Source organism: Notolepis coatsorum (assembly GCF_963971535.1).
Source record: "Notolepis coatsorum genome assembly, chromosome: 1".
Classification (NCBI taxonomy): domain Eukaryota; kingdom Metazoa; phylum Chordata; class Actinopteri; order Aulopiformes; family Paralepididae; genus Notolepis; species Notolepis coatsorum.
In genome coordinates this window covers 237634819-237654823 of record NC_140165.1, presented here as the reverse complement: position 1 = coordinate 237654823, position 20005 = coordinate 237634819, and the positions used below count along the sequence as shown (strand labels likewise).

Here is a 20005-nt window from a genome sequence, read left to right as displayed (position 1 = left end):
GAGAACAGGAGCACGGAGGACGCTATGTCCTCAGTGCTACACTCTGCCCTCTCCCACCTGGATGAGAGCAACACCCATGTGAGAATGCTGTTCATCGACTTCAGCTCAGCAGTCAGCATTCAACACCATCGTCCCCTCCAAACTCATCTCCAAACTTGGTGACCTTGTGGAAACCAAGGACCTTGACATCAACCCCTCTGTCTGCAACTGGATACTAGACTTCCTAACGAACAGATCTCAGTTCGTTAGGATCGATGATCTCACCTCCTCCACCCTGAACACAGACATCTCACAAGGCATGCGTGCTGAGCCCCCTCCTCTACTCCCTCTTACCCATGACTGCACTCCTGGACATGGTACCAACCATAGATATATAACACTAGATGGCTTACCCACGCTGCTGGCCAATGGAGACCGACATTGCCACATGGCGGCCATCTTGCGAGGGTGGAGCACGCCCACTCATAACATGCATGTCTATGGTGCATGTACTATTGAAATAACCATAGCTTGCAAAATTTTCAACCATTTGATTTGTTAAAAATGTCAGAGATTTAGTTATCATACTGCATACTTATAATGGACTTTGATATATTAAAAAAAAAAAAATTATATAAAAATTCTTCCAAGAATCATAGCCATGTTAATAACGTTTGTAATAAACCAAACCGTTTGTAAATCAAGAGTTAAGAGTATTTTTGTTTGTACAGATCATCACCTTAAAGCAGTAGTCCACCCTCGCAAGATGGCCACCGGTGAAGTACGCGGGAGACTCCGCCTTGAGCCATCTAGTCTTTATATATATCTATGGTACCAGCACCATTATTAACTCAATTAACACACACACACACCTACACACACACACGTACGTCAAACTGCAGCTTTCACACTGGCTAATGGGTTTTACCAATCAACTACTGACTCTCGACTAGCACCCCAATCAGGGTTCAATCAGCAGCACCTGTCAGCATACTGCTTTTAACAGGAGCGCAGTCTGAAGAACATTCTCCATGCAATGTTATCTTAGCTGGACTGTGCATGAAACCGCTCTGTTCACAATCCGGATAGGCAGCCGGTAAGAATGTTTTTGTGTCTATATTATATGATGGGGTACACTGTTAAGTTTGGGATGTATTTATGTATGGTTTAAGTGTTCACGGTTAAGTATGTTGCATTCACTAGCCCACATTACAGTAGTCACACAAGTGGTGATCTTTGTATGTTGCATAGACAATTTAGATGAGTTGCATGATGCATAATGGTATTTTATTGTGTTTTTGTGCTACGGTTTTTTACCTAAATACTAGAACTATTAAAGACAACCCATCTATTGGCTAAAAATGGATGAATGAATAGGAAACCTTTTGAATATCAAAGGGAGAAAGAAGGACCTTTCGCTCTTTTGAGTAAAACCCAGTTAACCCTTCGGGTAGCCCCTTTCGTGACTGCGGTTTGCAAGCCTGGGGTTTTTGCAGTCACGAAAGGGGCTACCCTTCGGGTGAACAAGCGACAACCTTTAAAGTTTGGGACAGTGCACACGGTCAAATACATACAACTTGACAATACATTTTAATCTAATTTAATTGAATAATTTGTCTGACAAAAGGAACATTTCCTGGAATTGTGTGCTTTAAGTAAAATTGTACAATAAAGATATTTCCTGTTCATACTTTCCATATGTTTTGCCTGTATCTCTGTTTAGAAACCTACTGTACTACTTAAACAGTTTAAGTCCAGGACAACAGCTAAAAAATATAGCCGTTACAATGTCTTTATACGACAACAGTGATGGGCTGTATTAGTTTCTATCTCTCAGTCAGCACAGACAAGTTTGGTCTCTACCGCTGACCATAGTTTGGCTGTGATTCAGAAGCACTCTGATTCGTGTGTGTCCCTGTCCGGCCCCTGGCTAGATCCTGAAGCAACGCTTGCTCTCTGTCAGACGACACACACTTCAGACATGAATCACCTGCTGGTAAATACTCTTTACTTGTTTTTCCCACAAATTACATTCCCTTCTCCCTCTATTTGTCTGTCATCGGCCAGGGGGTCATTTAAGGTAAACGTTGGATATAGAATATTATGTGGGCTTGTTTTTAGAGGGAAGGTGACTCGGCCTGACCTTTGTACAGTAGAGTTGCATATTTAGCAGAATGTTAAACCTTTTACAACTGTCAAAGACGGATTTGTGTTTGGTTTGATATCACACGTGGAACATGCAGGTCAAACGGGGACAAATATGCTTTGTTTGTTGTCAATATCACATGTGGGACATGCAGGTCAAACTGGGACAGATAGGCTATACATAGGCTACTCAAATAACCTGTAGCAGGTGCTGGTTGACTGCGACCGACTCATTAGTAGTTTACACTAATGTTATGAGTAATTGTTTTTTTTTGTTGTGTAGATCTGAGTCCTACAGATAGCGAATGTGATTATATGATCAAGATTATAGTCCGAATCACCCAAGTCATCTACTCTGGTTTGCACAGCACTAAATGAACCAACAATATGACTTTTGTCCATCTTATTATGTTTATATTTTATTAAATTTTGGGTTCAGTTTTCTTTTTGTAGTTTCTTTCAAAGGATAACCCTGTTCTGCCCCCCCCCCCCCCTACTTACTGCCTTGTTATTTATATTGTATTAGTCCTTAGATCACATCCATGCAAATCTATGCACAGTAAATAAGATATGCGATGACCATAGTGTGCTGTGTCGTGTTTATATTCCAAGTGTGCTTGCTAGTTTCCTGGTACCTACAGTATGTACTTAATTTGCCTTTCCAGGGAAGTCTGACAGAAATCACGTCTGCCCTCTCCGCACAGTTTTCCATTACAGATATAAACACACACGCTTGCACAGATATAAACACACACGCTTGCACAGACTTAAGTCTAAAAGGGGTGGGCTCATCACCACCTACACTCTGTGTGTATGAGACATCATCTGATTGGCTGAAGGTTCAGAAAGGGAGGAAGAGATGGGGGGGCTGGCATTGGTGCAGATCATGGCCACGGCTACCTCAGCCACCCTGCGACCTTGACTGACAGTCGACTTGGCACACCTCTCTCTTAAAGGCACAGTGTGTTCAGTTTAAGCTGACAGAGATCCATTCAAACGGTTCCATTTCCAAATAATCGAAAAGGAAGAATCACAAGTCGTCTCAATTTCTCGAGAGTGAATCTGAAATATCAAGTTTACATCACTCCTATTTTGTTTGACTCCCATGCAGCAAGGTTGGAAGTAGTAGACAACTTGTGTTTTGTTACGGAGAGATGTCATTAACCCTTTCACTACCACACTAGATGGTTAACATTCTGTAGTGAAGGCATTAACCCTTTGTAGAGAAAGCGTTAACCGTCTGTAGTGTGGTAGTGATTCTGTAGTGTGGTAGTGAAGCGTTAACCTTCTCTATAGTGTGGTAGTGAAAGGGTTAAAGCTCGGAAATTATCCCTGTGAGGTCTTCTTTCCCCGCAATGACCTCAATATATCTATTGACCCATCAGTGTAGTGGAGAGGGAAAGTACAAGCAACAGGTGTGTGGTGTGTGTGAAGGGCTGTGATTTACTTTTACTCAATTCCCCTGTGATCTGTTTCAGTTCACTTTATGATCAGGCCTTTCTTAACTGCTGTTGGTGAAACTGCTCTACAAGTTTATCAGACAACCAACTGCTTGGTCATCTGTAGGATTTAGTGCCCTAACGATTTTAACAATTTAACGCTTTATGGTCATGATTGTTGAAACTATTATAACAAGACTTAAGATTTATAGAATTTGTCAATTCATTTTTAATAGACGCACTCTTAATTCTACAGTTAAAACTACGATCTATATTTCAGAATATATGGTTTCATCCCTTTTCACAATCACAGATATTCTGGATGGATTATGTATATCACCAGGTATGATATGTGATTGGTTTTAATTTGTGTCATTCCAGAAAGTTCCAGTTCTGGCCAACCGAGCCTTCAGCACGTCAGCCCGACAGCTGAGGAACAAGGTCCCTGAAGCACAGAAACTCTTCCAGGTAAAACACCACAGGAACGGACATCACTCAGTTACTTCTACCAGTGTTAAATCTCAAGCCGTCTCGAGTCCCCATTACCCTAGTCCGACTCAAGGTTGAGTCCACTCCACTCTGGCAGTCAAATTACATACAAATAAAATAAAAAAGCCTACATTAAACACAAATGACACGGCAGTCGCCATTTCATATTACTTTACGTTGTGACACAATTGCCAAACAAATGCACTAGCCATACATATCTTATGAAAATGTTTTAAATAAATAACTGTAGCCTATTATCAATTAACAAGTCCGAGTCCTCTTCTGCACCTTCCGTCCCGAGTCCTCTTCTGCACCTTCCGTCCGAATGCAGTCGATGCTCAAGTCCAAGTCGAGTCACGACTCCTGAAAATCAGTCCAGGACTCTGACTCCAGTACTAAAACACTGACTTCTACATATTAAAGGAGTTATATACTGTGTGATTGCGCGGGCAGGATCAATTCCAACATCCGTCACATCACGGGGTGCCTCGTGGCTGATCTTCCTGTTCTGTGACCAAATCGCAACCAAAACACATTCCATCTCAGGTTAAGCTTCTACCTGGCAACGGACAATTAAACAAACAAAACGGGAGGAAGAATTTATTTTAATAAACATCAACACTGCCAAATCCCACCGAAAGATGTGTTTACAAACATTCAAATTATGCTGCAGTTTCCCAGGAAAACGTCTTTTTTAATTTTACTGAATGTGTATCATACCCTTTCGATTAGCCATTTTCACTGACTATAGTGGGCTAGAGATTTTGATGGCGGGAAAATAGACATGGCCATTTTCATAGGGGCCCTTGACCTCTCACCTCAAGATATTTGAATGAAAACTGACTATGGATACATAGCCAAGCCCAATTTATTTTAGTCCCATGCAGTCATTTTAGCCTTTTTTAAACCATTATATATTTTGCCTATGGGTCCCTAAACAGTCTTGGAATTACATACATTGGGAGTGTCTGTAGAGCTTGAGACTCAATGGATCCAATGAGCCCAAGCGTTATGATGTTAGTCCCCGTAGTGGCCATTTCATTGTAGTGACACCATTTTCTTTTTTTACTTGACCTCACTGTATACTGTGACCTATAGGATAAGCACAGCCTCATGAAACTTTATAAACGAACTACAGACCCGGGCCATTCGGAGGTTGTCCAGGTACATCAACGGTGAACTGAGGTTGTACATCGACAGTAAACAGAGGTTGTACGGTTCGTCCAGGTACATCCGACAGTAAAGGGGTTATATGGATGGTCCAGGTACATCAACAGTAAACGGCCTCCAGGTACATCGACAGTAAAGGGGTTATATGGATGGTCCAGGACGTGTGAAGATTTTCCCTAACGGGGTTGTACTTCCGCTTCGGTTTGCGCGATCTGATTGGCCACTGACGTTTCTGGTCATGTGACATGTGCGCCACGACGCCTAGTTCTATCACCGGTTAAGCTTAGGCACTCTTTCGAAGTTGGTTAAGGTTAGAGTTTGTCTTAGAGCAGGGCGATAGAACACCAGCTCTGATTCCAAACTCTAACCTTAACCAACTTCGAAAGAGTCTCCTAAGCTTAACCAGTGATAAACTAGACTTTAGGTCATTTGCAGGCTGTTAGAGCCGGAAATGGGCGCCGAACTAGGCGTCACACGATTGGCGCACATGTCACATGACCAGAAACGTCAGTGGCCAATCAGATCGCGCAAACCAAACGCGGAAGTACAACCCCATTAGGGAAAATGTTCACGGGTCCAGGACGGGTACATCGACAGTAAACAGAGGTTATATGGCTCGCCCAAGAATAATTTAAACACATTGCAACTGTATGATAACGTATGGAAACGAATGTGATTTCTCACATGTCAAAGTTGTGTCTTTTCTGTGAGGGTCAGAGAGGCAGATGGATGTAGAGACAGACACACAGGAATTATTTTCTGTTAAACAGGAAATATCAGATTTATCTATTTTAATCTAGGATTCCAAAATTAAGATTAAAGTCGCCACAGAGGTTTGCATGGTAAATTAGCAATATTTATTTATAACTTGTTTTTCAACCTTTTGGTTTCCATGGTTACAGGCTGACAATGGGTTGCCGATCCACATCAAGGGAGGAACCATTGATGTGCTAATGTATCGTGGAACTATGACCCTGACTATCATAGGTAATAATAATGACTATACACTACACCATAACATTACCATAATGTACAGGTATTAACTACACCACACGCTTACCCGCTGCCTCAGGTCCACGGATGCTAACCTCTTCCAACCCATCGGAACTAAGCTCCGGGCCTGGGGCGACAGGGCCTTCGCTGCAGCTGCCCCCACCCTCTGGAACGCCCTTCCCAACCATATCCATCATGCATCATTCAAACAAGCCCTCAAAACCCACCTTTTTACCCTTGCTTTCAACCCCTCACAGTTTTTATTTCTCTACTAAAACTGTATTGTATAAAGTGTCTTTGAGCATTTGGAAAAGCGCTATATAAATCTGATGTATTATTATTACACCATAATGTACAGGTAATAACTACACTACACCACACTATCACCATTATCGGTAATTACTACATCACACTATAATATGACCATTATATACAGGTAATAACTACATCACACTAATATCACCATTATATACAGGTAATAACTACACCACACTATAATATCACCATTATATACAGGTAATAACTACACCACACTATAATATCACCATTATATACAGGTAATAACTACACCACACTATAATATCACCATTATATACAGGTAATGACTACACCACACTATAATTTCACCATTATATACAGGTAATAACTACACTATAATATCACCATTATATACAGGTAATAACTACACTATAATATCACCATTATATACAGGTAATTACTACATCACACTATAATATCACTATTATATACAGGTAATTACTACATCACACTATAATATCACCATTATATACAGGTAATAACTACATCACACTATAATATCACCATTATATACAGGTAATAACTACACCACACTATAATATCACCATTATATACAGGTAATAACTACACCACACTATAATATCACCATTATATACAGGTAATAACTACACCACACTATAATTTCACCATTATATACAGGTAATATAATATCACCATTATATACAGGTAATAACTACACCACACTATAATATCACCATTATATACAGGTAATTACTACATCACACTATAATATCACCATTATATACAGGTAATAACTACACCACACTATAATATCACCATTATATACAGGTAATAACTACATCACAGATCACACCATAATGTACAAGTAACAACTACAATCATAACTACACTACACATAATATCACCATTTATGTACATGTAATAACATTATAGTTATAATAACATGCAAATAAATATAGTAGTGCTGTCAGGCGATTACATTTTTTTTATCTAATTAATTACAGGATTGGTCATTAATTAATCGCATAACCATTTTATGCCTGATATTCTATAATCATATTTCAAATTACATGTGTCCGGATGGCAGAATTCAGTACTGTATCTACAAAACCTTCTGTTTAATCATCTTCCATCTATTAATTTGCTTAGATTTTTCAGGTCTGGTCAATTTGAGCATAGTGTTATTCACAGTCGAAGATAAAACATTTTTTATTGATATTCTCATTTGGTTCATTACAATTTACTCAAGCCTAGTAACAGACACAGTATTTCTGACGATACATTCCCTGAGATCCATAGATGTCCCTAGAATCAGATACCAAGAACATGCAAATGGACTATATAAAAAAAAGTCTGTAAATGTGTATTCTACGTTCTTATGGAATGAATGAGATTTAAAAATATATATATAAAAAAAAATACTTTTTTTTTGTAATTGAGTTAATTTTCGTAACGCGATAATTTGCTGTGTAATTAATCTAATTAACGTGATAAACTGACAGCCCTAAAATATAGTAATTATTCCTGTGTCTTTTCCAGGTACATGCTATTCCATATACTGGCTGCTCTACGCTGCGCTGCCTAAGAAGAAGGCCTAAGTGAGCAGGAGGCGTCTGGCCTGGAAGACGCTGCTCTGCTCAGCCCAACCTTGTGTTTGTTGTACAGATGTATTCCATTTCATCGTGGACTTTTTACACGTTAATAATTACCCATAAACATGTACTGAATGTATACAGATTGAATTAAACTCTTACACACGCATGTGTGTGTTGGATAGATGGATGACTTTATATATTTTTTGGCCTATGCAGATGTATAACATATATTTCTTCAGAGAGGTCAGTGCCTACCCTTGGAGCAACTAGCTGGGGGGGGGGGGGGGGGGATATAACGACCACATACCACTTTAACATAACTATTAATCTGAAGAAGCTATACTTCCACCACTGGTAAAAATGTATATATTGTATCAAATGTGAATGTCATATTAAGCAGCCCACCAATATTTCAAATAAATTATTTAAAAAACCAGCTCCAAAACTGTTAATTTGGCTGCTCAAACTACTTCTCAGAATTGTCTTGGGGGCGTGATCAGATGGGGCAGCGGTGGCCTAAAGGTTAGAGAAGCGGGTTTGTGAGGTCACCGGTTCGATCCCCAGGACCGGCAGGAACACCAACCGCTGAAGTGCCCTTGAGCAAGGCACTTAACCCCCAACTGCTCCAGTGGAGTTGCTCAGTTCAGTGGCCAATGGTGCATGTTGACTGTGGTTGTACTGGGCAGCTCCCAGGTGTGAATGTGAAGCAGGGCGTTCCTGAAAAAGGGCATCTGTGCTCAGCGAACCTACCCTGGGTAAATAAAAGGTTAAAAAAAAATATATATATATATATATATATCATGCTTGATTGACAGCTCAATTTTCCTTCAATCAATAAAACGTTTTGCTGCCATCGAATAAACGACCAAATGGACCATGCTTGGTTAGAAAGCTTGACTACTAACACAGTAGCAGACTAGGTTAGACCACCCAAACCTTGTTTTCATCTTTTAACTGTAGCCCCTTTCAGGGGTATTCTGTTGCTAGGGGAACAGCTTGGGCCTGTTTATTTTCTGTATAATTGACCAGAGATAAAACTACACACAACCTCTAAATCTAAGGTTTTGGAGAGGTTGGTGATGGCTCCAATTTCAATATCACTGTTATTATACAAGATGGCCCAATTAACTGCTAAGCCCCCCCATCAGGCCTGAGAAATCATATAGCTGGGTTTCAATTGATAAGAAAAATACTTGACTATGGTCAATACTCTATTGTAAATTAGAGACTAGTCTTATTTTCTTATATTTGCCTCCATTTTATTAGTTTAATAAAGCAAATATATTTATCAGATTACTCGATGGAATAATCAATACTAAAATAGATAGCTACAGCCCTAGTTTGAAAGATCCATCTGAAGAATGAACAATTTCTCTGATACATGTTTTCAGTGGTTGATAACTAGACTATAGTATGAATGTTTCTTTAGGTGTAGTGAGGTCTAATAATAATTTCTAACCAATCATTGTTACCAGGTAGATTCTGACCTCACAAAAAAATACAGTTCTACCTATTTGGCCATTTTGACAACCATCTTTCAATCATAATAATCAAAGCACACCTCTAGAATGTGATTATACTTGTATAGCTTTTTATAGTTTCTAATTTGTGACCTGTCCTGTCTAAATGTTTAAATGTTGAGCGATTTGCAGTGTCGGATTTCCCAAAGTATTTCTATTCTATTCTAGTGATAATTATATGAATGAAATCTAACAAGTTTTCTCACATCTTGCGGCTGATGGATATGAAGTAACGTTAGGTTATGACTATAACCAAGTTCTGTTAGTTAGGGGCGATGCTTGGCATCGCTACTGCACTATCTCGCGTACGTGCACGCGTACTGAATAAACCACAAATGTACCTCTAATACCAGTATTAGTCTGACCACACCCCTCATCAGCTTACCTTCATAAGCAGGTGTGTGGTCACCTGCTCTCCTCCTTCCCAAGCTTTCACCACAAGGTGAGGACAAGGGCTGCAGCGGCGTCCGATGCCAAGCATCGCCCCTAACTAACAGAACTTGGTTATAGTCATAACCTAACGTTCTGTATCGTTAGTGGCTTAGCTTGGCATCGCTACTGCACAAGGGAGGCCAAGCGGAGCCACTTGGCTGACAAATACACCCCGCTGACAGCCCCCCAAAACCATCAGAACAGGGAGGGCCGAGCCCCCCCGACCCCCCCTAATGGAGGGTAGCCCCCCTATTAGGGACGTCACGGGAGGGCGACGGACCCGACCGTGCGAAGAGGCACTCAAGCAACTCAACGCACAGGGTGAGCAGACCGTGGCTTGACCCCACGACTACACACACGCACAACCCGCATGCCACCCGGGAACGAACGGAGGAACAACCTCGTTACTGCCCCCAGAATCACGGGGTCAAGGGCAAACCCAACCCCGTGGCAAGGCCGTAGCAGCGGAGCACGAAGGAAGACCCAGACCCACCAAAAGGACTGGACTCCCTGGAATGGGGGCCCGGAGAAGTCCATGATGCCAGCATCAAGACCCCACCAGGTGGGCACGTAGTGCCCCGCCCCCCACATCGCCAGCGTATTCGGACAAAGGCCCCTCAGTTACTGCACCTGGTATTCCCAGGCGGAACCAACCAGGCCAGAACCTGCCCAGCTTCCGAGATCGGACGAGACCGGGCGTGTTCAGGTCGGTATGGCCGTAAGCCGAGCGGGCCCCGTCCCCCCAATAGTACACCGCCTGGCACACTGACCCTGCAGAATAGGCAGTCAGCATGGCCGTAAGCACACAAAAAAGGTTAACCAACGGAAGCAGGCAGCGCACCGGGGAAAAACCAGGCAACAGGCTGTTAACCCTAGCCTGGAGACTGCGGACGAGACAGGCGCCAGAGGGGACAGCTGAACACAGCCGCCCCGGCGGAAGGAGCGTAAGCTGGCGGTGTTGCATGACCAAGCCTCCATTTAACAACCCCCACCCAGAGGGGTCGAGGCAGAGAAGGCTGACACGATTGGCAGACGTCATGAACGTGCAGGGGCACCCTCAAACGGTGAACCCGGGAGTTGACACTGCTCCAACACACCAGGGAATCAACCACCTCGGTGTTACCCAATGCGGTGGTTGTTCCTATAACCCCTCAAGAAAAAACTCCAAAACACACCTGCGGGTATACACCGGCTATACCGCAGTACAAGTGTTTCAGTTTCCAAAAAGGGTTAACCCAGGCCTACGGGTCGCAAACATCACTTCGGACCGGGCCTGGCGGTACGGGAAGCACAGGGTCACCAGAGGAGGTCAAAAAACCACCCCCACAGGCCCCTCTTCGCCATGCGTGAGAGAGGAGCGAAAAATAATGGAGAACCAGCCCCTAAGCACACCGTACCTGGTATTCCCCGGCGGTCTCCCAACCAAGTACTAACCAGGACCAACCTGTGTAGCGGCCGAGATCCGACGAGATCGAGCGCGTACAGAATGGCATGGCCGTAAGCCATGACGACAGTGCTGAGTAAAAACATACCCAACCAGGGTCTCCATAGCGCTTAACCCTGTGACACCCAGACCGACCTGGCATTTTTCCCCCTGAAAAAAGCCCAAGTCCCTCAGGGTACCAGAACAGCAGATCTGCATCCCCGGCGGACAACGGGTTCAACTGATCTGGACCAGCGTGACCAGAACCAGTCCCGTGCCCTAACCACGCCGACATGCCTACTCCAGGAGAAGGGCAGATATGCGTGTTGATCTTAACATGAAAAGAAGGCGCCACCCAGACGTCGGGACGAACCGCGCCTGGTGGCCCACCCCAAGGGCGTGAGACCCCACTACATATGTTCAGATCCATTCCGTCATCATCCCCCAGACATGAACGAGAATCCGTCGACAACCCACCCAGGTCATGGGATGTGGTCGCCGGAAGAGGAAAAACCCCCATCTCAGTTGCTTTATAAAAACGCTGTTTCAACCACAAGCAACTAAGGCGTGCCAGTCAATCGCCTGTTTACAGCGAGCTAGCACTATACGTGCGTCGGGACACACCCCCATCAATGAACAGGCTATTTAGACCTGTCATTGAATCCCCAAGGCGCCCAGGGGAACGACAAGAGGGGTGTGACACTCCCTAACTCCAACACTTCTGGAATAGAAAGAAGGAAGCATCAACAGTATGTATCCCAGTCTACACAGCCGGGGTAAAAAATGTTCACATTTTTACATCCCACCACCCTCCCATAGGAAAGAGACGGGGATCCCCAGAGAGACTTCCCACGCGAGCTGTACAGATTGAAAAGAATATATTGCACCTTGAGCCATGTAAAAAAACTGGTTTTAGGGCCTCCGGGGAAGAGGCACCGAACCCATACACACTCAATAAACGAATTGAATCGAATATACATACAATAGAAAAGGACCCTTCTAGAGGGTCCACTCACTTTGACAATCTGAGGAGGAAGGCTCTGTACTCTGATGGAGGCTTCCTCACATGGAAGAAGGAGTCCGAACTCACAGAAGGCCTGAGTAGGCGCTTGGTGAGGAGGAGCCCTGACCACCCCCCCTGAAAACAGATCCATCACATGGACCTGAACAGCACACGGAAGTCCTACCAACAGAGACGCGCACGGTGACGTACTCTATGGCGGGGGAATTCCTGCGGTGCACACGCCCAATATACCAGGCCGTGGGACCAGGAACTCCCTCCCCCCCCCCCCCCCCCCCCCCGTAACGTGCCGAACCGCCACGTGACGGGAACCTTGAAGGACAGGGGGTGTACCCCTGACCGACAGAACAATGGGGAGAGGAAAGGTTACCAGTTCACCCCTTTACGACCCCACACCCATGATACGACGTAACGACAAAAAGAGAATATGACACAGTCATAGTCAGCTCTATGAAGCGTTTCACAGCTCCACACAGCGCACGAGCTAACCTGCCATCTGATTTTTACTAAGGAAAAACACAGAATAGAGAGGGCTCTAAGAACCCCGGTCCAACATACACATGTGCTTCTGTGGCCAGTACAACCCAGTTGTAGGTCACATGACACACACAACCCATCATCACCTACAAAAAATGGCAAAAACACTCAACAGAGGAACGCCGTTTTTTTCACAATGAGAATACATCATTCTTGATTAGTATCGACCACAGGCCTTGCTAAGCACACATGACAGCAACCAAACCAATTTCCCTTTAGGAAATAAGTTTCTCCAGCAGATTTAGCACAACCTCAGCAATCAAGCTGAGAGTTACATCGTATCCCTACCACACAAAAGACACAATTAATGCACAACATGTCTGATAGGAGGTGATAAAGTCCCCAGGGAACCGGGGGGGGAAACACAATCCTCCTATTTTACCCTCAATACGGCCAGTTAAAACAGGAAAACCTGTTAATGTGTGAACTCACTGTTCATTGTCATTACAGTCTGAGAAAGAACATTCTTTTACTCACTCGTCACCAAGCATAGCTTCATAGGTTAGTTGCCTTAGTAGTGAGTACACGGTACACATAAACACCATGATGTTTCTCACACAACAACCAGACCAATACATCACGATCTGCACGGAGAAGCTAACTGCCAGTGACAAAAACAGCTCACACACAACCCGCAACGTATCTCAAATGCATTGCAACAACACACGTTTTGGGAAAAAACACCGTTATTCACAATACATTTAGCAAGGTAAAACCAGAAGACGTGTTATGAGGTCTGGCCAACCCCGTACCTGCCCGGAACGCAGATCAGCGAAGTGCAGTCACAAGCCACCGTAGAACACAGCCGTCCCGTGTTGTTCGATCCGGGCAGCGTCGCCGCTCCACCAGTCGCTACAGTCCTCTTTGTTGACGCAATCCCCGTCTAGGCTCAGGCAGGGTCGACGAACATCCCCTGTCAAGGATGACGTCGTGGTCAAGAGTGTAAAACATGTTAAAATCAAAGCACGTTCAACAGAATAGCATCAAGCTAACGGCTGCTCCAACCGTTCGGGTGCTATTGCTTCCGCTCGCGAGACGCCGATCTACGACGCACGCGATCAGGAGCGAGCTCCCGGCGGCGCGCGAGAAGCCAAGCTACTCCGCGCCAGGCCACCGACCGGCTAACCGTAAGCTATGAACATGTAAACAATGACATAACACTCACCCAGACAGGCCGCCGTTCTGAACCCTCCTCACTTTTTAAGAGAAAAGAGAAAACAAGACGTCAACACCGCTTCACAACGGTGATATTACCACGTCCGGCGGAATCAGCACAGTACCAACTGGCCTGTATAGCTGACTTTGAACATGAATCTGCCGCTATCGCACATTACATGCACATATCCCCTCGTGAAGGAATACTCTCATTTGGATATGAAAGATGGGGTCTTAACACGGTGACAGAGAGAATCCACTCGTCCAGAACACACAGGGATCACCAGTGTCAATGGTCGCGGCCCACTAGTTAAAACTATAATGGTCGCCAGACCAAGGCCTTCTGTCGCCTAGACGGCTAAACAAAGGACCCTAGCCTGGGGCCGGTTTCCATAAACTTTGTCAAGTAGCCCCCATAGCACTAACAGACAAGTGGAGCCCGCCAGCAAACACTACTCACCCAACCTGGAACGCACCGCTCCTCACAACAGCGGCATGTCCGACAGTTCAGCTGTGGCCTGACAGGTTTCACCCCAACAAACACAGCAAGGAACTGCAGTTGAGAAGCATGCAGCGGCGTGCTCCCAATACGAAAACCGGTGGAGGGTTTGTAGAATGATCATCATCTTCTAGACACTCCAGTACGAAGACAATATCGCCGTATTTTCTCGAAAATAGTGAGAGAGAAAATAAAGATATGATGTCAACGTATCCTTGTTTCCCAAGCTGTTCCTAATCCAATTTCTTCCATCATGGTGTCAAGTGTGGGGATCTACCGAGGCACCTCTTCCTTGTGGTGAAAGCGAGAAGGAGGAGAGCAGGTGACCACACACCTGCTTATGAAGGTAAGCTGATGAGGGGTGTGGTCAGACTAATACTGGTATTAGAGGTACATTTGTGGTTTATTCAGTACGCGTGCACGTACGCGAGATAGTGCAGTAGCGATGCCAAGCTAAGCCACTAACGATACAGAACTTACATTTGGCCTTCAGACAAGGACTGTGTGGTAATATTGAGTTGAGTTTCATAAATAATATGTGTGAATAATCAGATCATCACAGCTACCTTTCAAGAGCAGAGTGGACTCAGTGGCTAAATAAGGAACCATGCTTGAGACAGTTACATCAGATAACAGCAGCAACAGTTATTTCAACCCCCACTCAAGCAATGACTAATTTAGAGAACAAACAACACCTTCTTGAATTGACAGTATGTAAATGTAGAAGCAGAGACAGCTGGGTTGAACACAGGGCAGACCAGTTTAGACTTGTTGAAGCATGGACACTAACTTACAAACAAAGTAATCTATTAATCAACTGTTTAGTATCAAAAGAGTAAACCATAATATTAGAAATAAGGTTTGAAGGGTGATTACACTCGTGTTAAAGAAGTCATCACAGCTACTCTGCCAACTAGCAGGGGTGACGAGAGCTACTCTTCACCCCCACTCTGTGATCAGATTAGTACTATATGGTAGTTTGGCCCAAAGTGTATTCACACCCCCCACCAGAAGGACATCAGGCCAGCCCCCCCCCGTGAGAAGACACACAGAGGAACCCAGAGGGAGGGGCTGCCAGCGCCACAGGACACCGCTCACAGAAGGCGCCCACAGGAGATGCATGATTGGATCAACTGTAATAGTGAACTGTATTCTATTTTGGCTAGAAATGGTAGTATAAAGGAGGGGACATTTTGGTAATTCGGGAGCTCTCAGACCAGACACCAGGGGGTCTGGGGCCTCCACCGACTCCTCCCGACCAGAGAAACTACTGCTTTTTGATGTAAGTAAGCCGGATGGAACCCGCATTGTTTGGTTAGACTAGAATGTAACTTAGCTTAGAAACCAGGCTTACTTATATGCAAAAAAGGGCTTACAGTATTTTCAATGTATGTTCAGATTATGTTACCGACTGTTTTATGTACATTATTGAGGTTGGAGATGCAAACCTGATTGTGATATTTCTGTACAACAGACAGCTCTGTTAATGTTCTCTGATCATCTTTTGTATGTAAAAGTCAACCTTTTATTCACCCTTGGCCCTGGTTCAAATAAATCAGCTGAGTTGAAATACAGTTCTGGTTTGTCTGGCCTACACGTTTTATTCCTCATCTGCTAAAGTCTGATGAGGAGACCAACAATTCTATCAAGTATGAATCTTTCCTCCTCCTTCCAGATAGTCAATCTCATTGTATTGTGCTACAATAACCTCAAATTATTGTAGAAAGTCTGTGGGAATTTACCACAGAAATGGTGCCGTTCTTCCCATCCTTTGTGCCTCCCCCTGAAAAGGTGCGGTAGGGTCTTGTCATATGTGTCATATCTGGACCTTGCTGTGTGTTGGGGACACGGGGCAAAGAGCTGGGGTGTTGCTGCGTTTGAAGTGATTAACGGTGGGCTTGTTGTCTGAATGGAGGAGGGAGAGGGGGACAGGTTGAAGGTTGGTTGTGTACGCCACTGTTGGGGCCCACGGTGAATATGGCTTTTGCATGCAGGGTTGGGGGTTGCGGTGTCTTAGGTTAGGATGTCCGGAGGTATGACGATCGCGCTTGTTGTGCAGTGAACATGCAAACGTGGGCTTTTTATGTTGGTATGTTTGTTCAGACACAGGAGGCCGGTCTCGGCCTATGCGGGCCACGGGGGTTGGGTTGGTTAACTCGTATGGAATATACTTTATGAACTGTACGGGGAAGTTGGAGTAATTACAAGGCCTCATGTTATAGTAATGTGATTGCGTATTGGTGCCGCACAGGATATCTGGTCATGTTATAACGGGGGTGGCGTCGCATGACGGCAGGTAAAAGGCTTTTCTTGCTAGGAAGCACGGTTATTCTGGTGTATACGACAGGAGCGCGTTCTGAGTATGTAATTGCCCTAAAGTTATTCTCAGGAAGAGGGCGCGGGTAAGTTGGGGAGATTTGATTGTTCTGAAATGGAAGGAGAGCTGTGTCCAATGTACATTATGACCCTGCTTGTAGCCACAGAATAGGCGGGACGGGGACCGTGAGTGGGTCAGTATGGGCATAAATGCGTCGGGCTAAGGGCTCTGTTACTATTTCAGAACATGCGAGTCAAGTATGGTGAAAGATTGTTAGGCCCTGGCATGATCAGCGCAGGGATCTGTGCGATTGCAGGATTAAAACGTAGTAATTAATGGAAGTGTAGGGTGCCGGCGTGTTCTAGGTGCGTTGTACGTTCTATGGTAGAATTATAGCACAATAATTAAATGTAGATATATTTGTCGTCTTTAGGCATAGTATCCTTTTTAATCTTGAGCGAAACCGGCCTGTTAATTGATTACGTTCGCTGTGATACAAAAACAATTCGGTCGAACTGGCTGATAAGTACTTAATGGTTGTATGGGGACTATGGCTATGGTTAGGAATTGTATGGGGACTATGGCTATGGTTATGAATGATTGGCGAAACGTGGGAGCTTATTGTTGTTTTGTTGTGATATTTTAATGACCAACGGACATATGTTGGAGGCGAGTCCTGCTGGTGGTTGGGGCTAGCTGGCTTAGCTCTGTGGAAGAGTCCGCGGTGAAACTGGGGACGTTACAATGGCGTTATGAGAGGATTGATTAAACACTGTGGCGGCGATTACAAGTAAGAGGCGAATCTAGACGTGGACGGGAGAAATTGTGGCCGTTTTGAGGGTTATTATTGATGCAGTAACAATGGTATAATATGATATTAGGGATTCGCTGCTTGGTGACGTCATAGTGTTGTGGAGAGTATGTAACGTTCGCGGTGCTGTGAAGTGAGGCGGAGTAGGTAGGAGAGAGGATTCGTGTTGAACTATATGTGCGGCGCTGGTTGGTGAGAATGTTTTAAAAATTATTTTCTGTTAGAGTGGTTGGCTAGTTTAAGCTTGTGTGAGTTGTTTATGCTTTGGATGGTACTGAGCGAATTGCGTGGATGAACGGATCTTGAAAGGCACGGCCCCCGTGAGGGCCTTGAACGTCGCATTAGAGCTGGCTAAAGCTAGTTAGCTTGCATGCCGTTGTTTTGTGGCGTTTGCGGGCGGCAGATATTACGTTTCGAGTTTTGAGGATGATGTTGGGGAAGGGGTAGATAACGTGATGGATAACGTGATGAATGTCGTGGCAGATTATGAATATCGGGGCATGTTATGAATGTCGTGGCAGACCTTGGTTGTCATAGCAACGTTAACAGTCGCTTCGGTTGCCACTGCGCATGCGCGGTACAACGTGGATTGGGTCTAGTGCATTCGTGATAGTTCGCTCAGGGGACGGGAATAACGGGTAAGAGAATATTCTGCATTATGTAATATGGCGGTATTTGTATATTGTGCATTGTATTTTTGTGTAAGCAGGGGAAGAGATGTAACATGTATGGTGGTTAGGTTGCAAACAATACAGTGAGCCTATTGAGGAGGAATGAGATGATGGATACATTGCCTATGATAGATCTGGGGTTCACAAACCGGCTATAACTGGGTAGATTGTATTATTGTCTTTGATGCACAGGGGTATATTTTTAACCAGGGGGGAATGATTAGGGATTGATTAAAAATAAGTACAGCTCAATACACACACTTGTTAAGGGGATGCAGACCAAAGGAAGACTTTTGTCTTGTTTACATCAGGGTCCCCCAGTTTCAATTCATCAGATAGTCAGTACTGCTACATACCAGATTTGCAAATTCAGTCACCCGTGTTAAAATACATCATAACTTTTGTTGCATACATGATACACAGATAAACGGTAGTTTGAGAGTAGCTATAGGCTGAATTTGGAAAATGGCTCTACACTAGAGTTACACAATGCTTGCAATAAAATCAATTTATCACATGTGTATGAAGAAAGGAGCATTTAGGACTAACCACTATAAATGTTATGCTGAAATGAATGATGCTTACATGTATAAATTGTGTAACATGTACAATTGTATGCTTGGAATAATGATGTTTTGTTTTATGTAGCTTGAATTAAGGTGCTTGTATAGAATGCATTGATGTTGAAATGTCAGATATTGATACTTGTTATAGCTTTAAGGCCATTGATTTAAATAGGATAATGTTTAGATTAATGTTTGCTGCAAGTCTTTAGATCATGAGGATGATAATTTAGTGATGTAGGCTTGTTGGGGTATATTTTCTTTGCATTGCTAGGTTGAAATACTGTTAGAATGGTATGTCGTTAAATGCCGTTTGCAAATCCTTGGGTCACAGTGGGATAATTTAGTGACAGGGGGTTGTTTAGAAGCTGCTATGATGTAGGATTGGGTTTTAGCAGTTATTATAAATGTTTGATAGATGATTTGTGTATGAAATGATTAATCCTTCTGTTGAGTTACAGGGAGGTCACGGAAACTCACAGGAGTGGCTCAGGCTATCTTTACTAGGCAGTAAACGGCCAAGGGGGGTCGTGTATACAGCTGTTTACAATGGCTGTTTGTTCTTTTATGACAGGATGAGATAGATTAGATGCAACAGGAGAGGGTCAGAGGTGAAGATGCAGGAGAACAGTCATAGTGAGATAACAGATGGCGTTAGAGCAGAAGACAGGAAGTGGAGGTAGTGGGCCAGGGGGCCAGGAAGTGACAGGAAGGTGAGACAGGGGAGAGAACAGGGAACAGCTGGGTTAAGTGAGTGAGACAATCAAGAAAGTGGCATTCATTTGGGGTTATGACTTATGAATGTTAACTGGTTGATAAAGGAATATTTGGATCTGTCTGTGCACTGGAAGGCATGGATAGGTCTGAATTAAAGATGGATTCCAGTCCGTCTTTGAAGTGAGAGTAGAGGTTAAGAAGAGATGAGTGTAGCCTGATGAGAGAGCAGAAGAGATGAGTGCAGAAGAAC

General features: G+C 44.0%; 1 protein-coding gene across 2 annotated transcripts; it reads left to right on the top strand.

Annotated features, from left to right (window-relative positions):
- The first annotated feature begins 955 nt into the window (after positions 1-955).
- On the top strand, positions 956-8253 carry cox7a1 (cytochrome c oxidase subunit 7A1). 2 transcript variants are annotated; one of them, XM_084329351.1, is made up of 5 exons: positions 956-1075; positions 1914-1975; positions 3945-4031; positions 6125-6209; positions 8034-8253. In XM_084329351.1, exons 2-5 carry the CDS (start codon positions 1961-1963, stop codon positions 8090-8092), a joined length of 246 nt encoding a protein of 81 aa, XP_084185477.1. In that variant the 5' UTR covers positions 956-1075; positions 1914-1960; the 3' UTR covers positions 8093-8253. The 2 variants fall into 2 exon arrangements, with proteins under 2 accessions (XP_084185477.1, XP_084185476.1); XM_084329350.1 differs by lacking the exon at positions 956-1075 and having other exon boundaries at positions 1851-1975.
- The last annotated feature ends 11752 nt before the right edge of the window (positions 8254-20005 follow it).